This window comes from Lycium barbarum, chromosome 11 (genome assembly GCF_019175385.1).
Source record: "Lycium barbarum isolate Lr01 chromosome 11, ASM1917538v2, whole genome shotgun sequence".
Taxonomy (NCBI): domain Eukaryota; kingdom Viridiplantae; phylum Streptophyta; class Magnoliopsida; order Solanales; family Solanaceae; genus Lycium; species Lycium barbarum.
Window position 1 is genome coordinate 24,848,587 of NC_083347.1, and position 10,553 is coordinate 24,859,139.

Below are 10,553 nucleotides of genomic sequence, written 5' to 3' on the forward strand. Positions count from 1 at the left end.
GAGCCCATGCATCTAGATGTGGCAGATTTCTTTGAACTCCCTGAAGGGAAAATAGATCATCTGATCGGTGATGGATCTGTATTAACTTAGATATTTCATACATGTCGTTTGTATTATCTAATGTGGTTATGTTTCCATATATATATATAATAAAGTGTGTGAAATACTTTGTCTAATCAAAATATCTACTTCGATGTTTACTTTGCCTATTCTTTCGTTTTGAAGAATACATGGAAAATCCTCAAATGTTATTTGGATCAATGACAAATCATGAAGATATTTGTGTGATTGATAGTGGAACAACGCATGCTATATTCAAAGATGAGAAATACTTTTCTCACTTGCGAAGAAAAAGGGGAAATATTAATACAATTTCTGGCAATTCGAAATTAATTGAAGGCTCCGGAAGAGCTACTATATTTCTACCTAAGGGGACAAAACTTGTTATAGAAGATGCACTATTCTCTTCTAGATCCCCAAGAAACTTATTGAGTTTCAAAGATATCCGCCGTAATGGGTATCACGTTGAGACATTAAATGAAACAAATGATGAATATCTTATCATTACAAAGAATGTCTCCGGCCAGAAATATGTTTTGGAGACTTTACCAACTTTGTCTTCTGGCCTGTACTATGCAGAAATTAGTACAATGGAAGCACACTCAATCGTAAACCAGAAGTTTAACGATTCAGGAACTTTTGTGCTTTGGCATGACCGAATGGGCCATCCTGGATCAATAATGATGAGACGAATTATTGAAAATTCAAAAGGGCATCCACTTAAGAACCTGAAGATTCTTGAAAGTAGTGAATTTTCATGTGTCGCTTGTCATCAGGGCAAATTGATAACCAGGCCATCACCAATGAAAGTTGACATTGAATCCCCTGCTTTTCTAGATCGTATACATGGGGATATATGTGGACCTATTCACCCATCTTGTGGGTCATTTAGATATTTTATGGTTCTAATAGATGCGTCTTCGAGATGGTCTCATGTGTGCCTCATATCGTCTCGCAACCTGTCGTTTGCGAAATTATTGGCACAAATAATACTCTTAAGGGCACACTTCCCAGATTATCCTATAAAGGCTATACGTCTTGATAATGCTGGAGAATTTACATCCCAAGCTTTTGATGATTATTGTTTATCAGTTGGGATAAAGGTTAAACATCCTGTAGCACATGTTCATACCCAAAATGGTCTTGCTGAATCATTTATTAAGCGTGTGCAATTGATAGCAAGACCATTACTTATGAAAACACGGTTGCCTACAACCGTCTGGGGTCATGCTATTTTACATGCAGCATCTCTTGTTCGTCTTAGACCGACACATTATAATAAATACTCCCCGTCACAATTAGTATTTGGTCATGAACCAAATATTGCTCATCTCCGAATCTTTGGCTGTGCTGTATATGTGCCTGTAGCACCACCACAGCGCACTAAGATGGGCCCCCAAAGAAGGTTAGGAATATATATTGGGTTTGAATCACCCTCCATTATTCGCTATCTTGAGCCATTGACGGGAGATTTATTCACTGCCCGATTTGCAGATTGTCGATTTGATGAAACAAATTTTCCACAATTAGGGGGAGAGAGAAAAGAAATCAAAAGATAAATTGCGCGGAGAGTTCCATCACTATCTCATTTTGATCCACGTACCCCTATATGTGAGCAGGAGATCCAGAAGATCATCCACTTACAGAAAATAGCAAATCAAATGCCAGACGGATTTACTGATTTGAAAAGAATAACTAAGTCGCATATCCCTGCAGAGAATGTGCCTATTCGAATTGATGTTCCAAAGGGACAATCTACTAGTGTCATAGCCTCTGAATCTCATCCACGCCTGAAGCGTGGTAGGCCATTGGGCTCCAAGGATAAAAATCCAAGAAAAAGAAATACAAACAATGATCAGAATGACACTATGAAAGGATCTCATGAAGAGATTCAAGATCTGATTAATTCTGATATTCCTGAAGAAATCAGCAAACCCGAGACTTCAGTGAGTGAAGAACTAGATCGTTCGAAAATTGTGGTGAATAGTGTTTTTGCATATAATGTTGCACTAAATATTATAAAAGGCAGTGAGGATCAGGAGCCTCAATCTGTCGGAGAATGTCGACGAAGATATGATTGGCCAAAATGGCAAGAAGCAATTCAATCAGAATTGAATTCACTTGCTAAACGTGAGGTTTTTGGACCTGTAGTCCAAACGCCTAATGGTGTAAAACCAGTTGGTCACAAATGGGTCTTTGTACGGAAAAGAAATGAGAGAAATGAAATTGTGCGATACAAAGCACGCCTTGTTGCACAAGGATTCTCTCAAAGACCCGGCGTCGACTATGAAGAAACATATTCACCAGTTATGGATGCTATAACATTTCGATACCTCATGGGTTTAGCTGTCTATGAAACCCTTGAAATACATCTTATGGATGTGGTTACAACTTATCTTTATGGTTCACTTGATAATGAAATTTATATGAAAATTCCTGAAGGATATAAAATGCCTAAAGCATTTGGTTTAAAGTCTCGGGAAATGTATTCAATCAGATTACAAAGATCATTATATGGTTTAAAACAATCAGGGCGTATGTGGTATAATCGCCTAAGTGAGTACTTGATAAATGAAGGATATATAAATGATGCCATTTGTCCATGTGTTTTTATTAAGAAAACAAAATCAGGGTTCATAATACTTGCTGTTTATGTTGATGACATAAACCTCATTGGAACTCCAGAAGAGCTCCAAAAGGCGATTGAATATTTGAAGAAAGAATTTGAGATGAAAGATCTCGGAAAGACAAAACTCTGTCTTGGTCTGCAAATTGAACATTTCGCAAAAGGGATCTTTATCCATCAATCTGCCTATACTGAGAAAGTTTTAAATCGGTTTTACATGGACAATTCGCATCCTTTAAGTACTCCTATGGTTGTTCGCTCACTTGAAGTGAGCAAAGATCCGTTCCGACCTCAGGAAGAAAACGAAGAGCTACTTGGTCCTGAAGTACCATATCTTAGTGCAATAGGTGCACTTATGTATCTTGCTAATGCTACAAGACCTGACATAGCATTTTCTGTTAATTTGCTAGCAAGATATAGCTCTTCTCCTACACGGAGGCATTGGAACGGGATTAAGCATATATTGCGATATCTGAAGGGAACTAGCGATATGGGTCTGTTTTATACTAACAAAGGTAGTACAGATCTTGTTGGTTATGCAGATGCAGGTTATTTATCTGATCCACATAAAGCTCGATCTCAAACGGGCTATCTGTTTACATGCGGAGGTACTGCTATATCATGGCGATCGACCAAGCAGTCCATTGTTGCTACTTCTTCAAATCATGCTGAGATAATCGCTATTCATGAAGCAAGTAGAGAATGTGTGTGGTTGAGATTAGTGATACATTTCATCAGAGAAAGATGTGGCTTGAAGTGTGATACAAAAATACCCACAGTATTATATGAAGATAATGCTGCATGCATAGCTCAATTAAAAGGAGGTTTCATAAAAGGAGATAGAACAAAGCACATTTCACCAAAGTTATTTTTCACACATGATCTCCAGAAGAATGGTGATATTGATGTGCAACAAATCCGTTCAAGTGACAATCCTGCAGATTTGTTCACTAAATTTTTGCCAACTTCAACTCTTGAGAAGATGATATTCAAGATTGGAATGCGAAGACTCCGACATCTGAATCTTGGTCTTCGTCAGGGGGAGTGAAATACGCGTTGTACTCTTTTTTCCTTAACCAAGTTTTGTCCCATTGGATTTTCTTGGTAAGGTTTTTAATGAGACAGCTCTCAAAGCGTATTTCTAGATATGTACACTCTTTTTCCTTCATTAGGACTTTTTCCCACAGGATTTTTTTTTAATAAGGTTTTAACGAGGTACATCATCTATTAATGGACATCCAAGGGGGAGTGTTGTAAATATCCCAACTTGATGGATATCCATTAAATTGGAAATATCCCAAATATCCCAAAATATCTCCTTTGTATGTTGCTCCTATAAATAGGATGCACAGATGCAATGTTGAAAGAGCAGAAGTAAGATAATCTGATATCTCTCTACATATTCTCTCTACATATTTCTTCTGTGTATTTACTTCATAGTTTTATTTTATAACATTATACTATTATTTTCATTATTGTTATTATTTATCTCTATTATTACGAGGCCATTCTTTGTTATTTCTAATTTATTGGACAGTGAGTTGTGAGGACAGTCTGGAAAAGGGCCCTCCAACCTACTCATCATACAAAGTACTAGTATAACCCTCCCACGTCACAAAAAATAATTTATAGAGAATTAATATATCCTCTATTTCAAATCGGCGTCAAGTGTTTCATTTTGTTTATGTAATTTTCAATTCAAGATCATACAAAAATCACGTAGGAACTCCTCCATGTGCTTGGCCCACTCTCTCCTGTCATTCCAAACAAGTATGCAACCAATTTTATTAGGTGAAGTGTCTAGGAGGAGTTACAAGGCAATGGATGAATTCAAGATTTTTATTTTCCAAAAGTATGCAAAATTAAATGTTCCTTTTTTGTTCCTTTTCTTGCTATACTATAAAAGACGAAGTCAACATTAGATTCTACACATTCAGTCTTTAGAGCTTTTATCAGTGACCATATCACACTTTTGAAATTAAGATTTCAAGATTTACTATTTAATGACATTTAGCCATTTTTCACATATTTTTCAACATTTTGTGTAAATAATATTGGGTCCAATTGAATTCATGTTTTTTTCCGGTAACCAGTTGAACTCATGTTACGTTCACCTATACTTACTAACGGATAAAAGGCCACTCTTGGCAACATAAATAGTAAAATTAATTCTAAAGCACATGAAGTTTTATGATAAGAGCGAGTGTATTTTTCAATTGATAGTATTCAATGTATCTTTTTGCATCGTTAAACTTTATGTTAGGGAAGGTTAATTTAGAAGAAAGTGCTACCTTGTATTCAAACGTAAAAAATCACATTTAGTCAAAAGTTACCTAGCTACTAACAGTTACTTTTGAAAATTTAAAATATGATATTGTAAACGGAAATGTAATTTACTCCACCAAGCATCAAGAAGTTTGAGCTGTAACTGTGATTCTATAAGTTTTATGAACTTTTCCTCCACGTGACTAAGTCGATTAAGTGATATACACACCTTGATGAAAAGTTAGAAATCACTTTACTTCACAACACTACTTAGAAATTATCCTAAAGTAACATATGCTTTTTCACTCTTAATAATTTTCCTTTGACAAAAACTTCGTGTTTCAATTAGCAACTTTTCTAAAACTTGAATTATTATTGCCGTACGAATATCTTTACGTGGTCGCGTCAGTTGTGAAATCTGTGAAAATTCCCTTTTACCTAACCTTAAAAGAAAACTTATTGATTGTCTGATGTATTTGTTTACTGTGATACGAATAATTTTCTTTAGCAAAATAATCAAAATTGATTTGACGACCATTTGTATGCAGAGCATGATAAGGACATCTCCGTTGATAATTAAACTAAATTATATAACATGCAATTGGAGGCGGATACAACTAATTATTAACAATGAATTGAATTTCTCAATTTTTTCAACTATCAATGTAAGATTTCAGTTGTACATCCATTAATATTTCTGTCGAACTATTTCATGTGGCTTATCACCACGATTCACGGATCTCCCACTCGAATTAAGTTCCAGATGATCCATTACATGACCAAACATTTATGACCACCAAAGCGCAAAGCTACCTTCTTCTTGTGTGTGCATATAGAAGCTACTATTGGCTCAGTTATGGTAGTAAACAAGCCTCACTCCATCACTCTACCATCTTCATACTCATCTCGTCGACCCATTAGCTCTGCTATTAGTTGTTAGGCTAAAGTAAAGTCCAAAAATACTCTTAATATGGTGAGTATTGTCCATTTTGAATCAAATTCGCACAATTTTGCTTAAAAGATTTCACACCTTCATTACATCTTAATATTATAGCTTTTTAATCTTTTCAACTATCAATATGTGATTTATGCGTACACCTAACATGGATAAAGGTTTGTGACTTCATAAGAAGTTTAAAATGTTAAGTAATATTTAAGTTATATTAAGGTATGTGATTTCACATATTCTTTAGTACTATAGAAATTAATGGACAGAGGATTTAAGCTGATGCGACTAGAAGAAACACTTAATTTTGTAGAAGTTTGAATTAAACAGTTGTCGGGCATGGCGTGTTGGGAAACAAAAAGAACACTAAATTAAAGTAGTTATGGCCACTCTATTCACCTTTTCTCTTTTCTTGTCTGTTTCTATTTTACTCAGTTTTATCAAATAAGCACTAGACAAACAAACTCTTTTAATAATCAGTGTTACTTTTGTGCATTTAAAGTGTAAAGATTATTTCATACCATAAGATAGATATATAATTTCACAATACATAAACAAGCCTTTTAACTTGGCGCGAGTTGACAACTATGATCTTAAACTTTGCTAGTGCACAAGTAGGCACTTAAACTTGACAAAAGTTGAACATATAAACACATATGCTGACGTGACGCTGATGTGGCAGTGACATAACACTGAACAAAATTATGTGCCACGTCAGCGGCACGTCAGCATTTGTGTTTTCATGTTTGACTTTTGGCAAGTATCCACTTATGCACTAGCAAAGTTTAAAGTCATAGTTGTCAGCTCGCGCCAAGTTAAAGGACTTGTTTATGTGTTTTGCCATATATAATTTATAACAAGAAGTAATTATATATAGGATCTAAAAATCCATCTGCGATAATAATTCTTATAACTAAATGCTTAGACAAATAAAATATATTTATGTTGTCAACATATATAAAATTTTGGAGCGATGATAAAGTTATTTTCTTGAAATCTATAGGTTATGAGTTTGAATCGTGAAATTAATTACTTGCATCAGTGTGGATTACCTACATCACCGCGCTTAGGTTGCAGCCCTTCCTCGAGCTCTAGCTATTTGAACCGGGAATACTTCGTACATCTATCCTTTGTCAATTTCTATAAATTATATTCTTAATAATTCATTAATTTATGGATAATCGTTGATTTGCATATTGAATTGAACGTTAAGATACCACTAAAGCCCAATACCATTGGTATATATACACCCCTTCCAAAGAAACACTCCTATATCTCCTTTTTTCCCCATCTTCTCTTCAAAAACATCTCCATATCTCTCCCTTCGCCGGCAAAAATGAAGCTCTCCGTCACTCTTCTCCTCCTCCTCCTCGTATTCCTCTCCACCACCACAAACGCCCACAACATTACTAAAATCCTCGCAAAACACCCCGAATTCTCCACATTTAACCATTACCTAACCGTCACACACTTAGCCGCAGAAATCAACAGACGTCAAACCATCACTGTATGCGCTATTGACAATGCTGCCATGAACGAACTCCTCGAAAAACACCTCCCAACTTACACTCTCAAGAACGTGCTTTCCCTGCATGTTTTTGCTGATTACTTTGGTGCCAAGAAACTCCATCAAATCACTAAGGGAAGTACTCTCACCGCCACTATGTTCCAAGCTACTGGTGAAGCTCCTGGAACTTCCGGTTACATTAATATCACGAACATGAAAGGTGGGAAAGTAGGGTTTGCTAATGAGGATAATGACGGTCATTTTGCTGCTACTTTCGTTAAATCCGTTGTGGAAATGCCATACAATATTTCAGTTATTCAGATTAGTCATATACTTACTTCAGCTGCTGCTGAAGCTCCTGTTGCTGCTCCAAGTGACCTTAATGTTACAACCCTAATGGCAAAACAAGGTTGTAAAGCATTTTCAGACTTGTTAAAATCTCATTCGGATGTTTCCAAAACCTTTGCTGAAAATGTACAGAGTGGGTTAACGGTGTTTTGCCCTACTGACGGTGTCATCAGCGCTTTCATGCCTAAATTCAAGAATCTAACAAAAGACGGACAATCTTCTTTACTTTTGTACCATGGTATCCCTGTTTACAATTCCATGGGTATGTTAAAGTCCAACAACGGGTTAATGAACACTCTAGCAACAGAAGGTCATAATAAGTACGATTTCACCGTACAAAATGATGGGGATGATGTGACATTGAAGACTAAAGTCGTGACAGCAACTATCTCCGGTACATTGTATGATGAAGAGCCGTTATCAGTTTACAAAATCGATAAAGTTTTATTACCTAGGGAATTATTTAAGGGTACCGTAGCAGAAGAGCCAGCACCAGCACCAAAGGGTTCGAAGAAAAAGAAGAAGGCCAAAAAGAGTGACGATGAAGACATACAGGAAGACGGTGCACCAGAACCTAGCCCGGAAGATGATGAAGATCCTGCTGATGATTCGGCCAATTTGAATTGGGCCACCAGTGTGAAAAGTACTGGGTGGTTGGTTACAGTTGTATTGAGTGTTATTTGTGTGGCCATTGTTTAAGAAATAATGGGACCATAGTGTTGTTATACTCGTTTTGGCTTGCACATAGATATGATTTTTGTGTTTGAAAGAGTTTTGGTAATTTATTTGTATTGTGTAATTTTTTTCTCAACATTGTATTTTGGATTGAAAAAATTGCAATAAATTGCATGTTCTTATTCCCTTTAATTAATAAATGCTCGATTTTTTGCTGAGAGCGAAAATTTCAGTAATACCTTCTGCTTGTAAATAGATAGAAAATAAAAATGTAATGCCGAAAGTGCTAACTCATAGTAAGGCGATTCCATCTATCCCAATCAAGATGATACAGACTTATCCTAGCTTTAATTACAACGGGAATAAGAGGGAAATCTCGATAAAAAGAGTCTCAATTAATCTAATGATAATTTTATTTCATTTTCCTTTTTCAATTCTTAGTAAGAAAACCTATAAGCATATGCAGAATTAGGATTATGATTATGATTTTATTTTTGGATTTTAGAAAATATAATTTACTAGGTTTTAGATAAATTGTCTATATATATTAATTAAATTTTTAAACATATTCAAGACTAAAATTAGTGGATTCTACCGAATCCGTAAATAGGCCTTGCAGTGGAAGTGAAGGACAAAGTGTAGGAAAAATGGCTACTTCTCTTGTGTCGGTGCAAAGGAAATTCGTTTTTCCTTTTCCACGCAAAAAGAAAAGAATATGATCTTCATATCTTCCTTTTCCTCTCAAGGTTTAATGTGCTTGCATAAATAGTGTACCCCATATCTTCCTTTCGTTTTATTGTGTATTTAGGTTCCCCATATATGTTTGCTTTCACTGTGTTGATGACAGATCAATTTTATATTTATTCTAAAAAAGGATCTAATAAATCATTGAAAGTTTGAATAATGCATGTTGGAATTTGTAAATCATACTTGAATAATTGCTATATGACGAGATTTAGACGTGGCATAGTGTCGGTGCCCTCTTTTAAATTATAAATATCTTTAATTTTGCATCTGGGGTATTGAATTTTATAATTTGGGGTTGTTGAATCTGCAGTAATGACCAGTTGGCAAATTGCATTTCTCCGAGAAAGACGAGATACATGTTAAATCACCCCACTGTTCCAGCTAATCAATTTATCACAATTCACATGAGAAGTATCCAACACAAATAAGTATATTAATATTAGTACATATTTATTATAAAAAAAACATTTTCTTTTTATATTGTGATGCGGGCAATGCGTCTTTCGGAAACAGCCTTTTTAATTTACATCTCAAAATAAATATAAGGTCGCATACACTTTACACTCTCCAGACCTCATTTTGTGAGATTATACGGGGTATGTTGTTATTATTGTAATGCAGGGCATACATTACTTAGTTACAACAATTATTTCTAATAACTAATAATAACACAACTTCTTGAGCTTAAATCAACATGGCGTGGATTATACTTTTCAATTTTGAGATTAAATGAAGTTTAGTACTAACTTTGAGATTCAAATTGCAAGTGCACATGTTTTTATTTGGGTAATGCACTATACAAAAAAAGAAAAAAGATAATATGATATATTATAGACCAAAATATTAGGAGCGCAGTCACTCTAAATCTTATATTTGTCTCCAGCTGAAGTGATTTTTCTGTACCAACAATTGATTTTGATAATGTCGATAACTTATTTGAACTTTTCACCGCAGTAATTTTGATCCCAGCAAAATAGACAGAGATCTTAAAGTCGTTTTATTGTGGATCACCAACTCACCGACAGTTAACATGGTGATTGGTGAAACTATTTTCTAAGCCTTGCTAGAAATTAGACACCGTTTATCAATGACCCCAAATATAAACTTAAGCTATGAGATCATGGGTTGAGAAACTCAGCCATACTTTCACAAAGAAGTTTGACAAACGGAATGATTGTTTTTATGTCCATTATAGATGTCTTTTAAGATTTATGGTCATTTTTCCTTAGAGATTGGTAAAATATAATATAGGAAGCCGGCTAATAGACAACACAAGATCTTAATAAGGTCATTTTTTTTAATTCGGAAAAGGGCCTAAAATACCCTCGAACTATTAGAATTGGTGTAAAAATACCCTCCATCCACCTTTGAGCCCCCAA

The 10,553-nt window shown here is 35.1% G+C and overlaps 1 protein-coding gene across 1 annotated transcript; it reads left to right on the forward strand.

Annotated features, from left to right (window-relative positions):
• The first annotated feature begins 7,148 nt into the window (after positions 1–7,148).
• LOC132618366 (fasciclin-like arabinogalactan protein 2) lies at positions 7,149–8,645 on the forward strand. The gene has a single exon (XM_060333425.1). It carries the CDS (start codon positions 7,234–7,236, stop codon positions 8,449–8,451), a length of 1,218 nt encoding a protein of 405 aa, XP_060189408.1. The 5' UTR covers positions 7,149–7,233; the 3' UTR covers positions 8,452–8,645.
• Positions 8,646–10,553: the final 1,908 nt, after the last annotated feature.

What these genes read in the sequence shown, in the direction of transcription:
- LOC132618366 (XM_060333425.1), top strand. Translation starts at nt 7,234, where the DNA reads ATGAAGCTCTCCGTCACTCTTCTCCTCCTCCTCCTCGTATTCCTCTCC.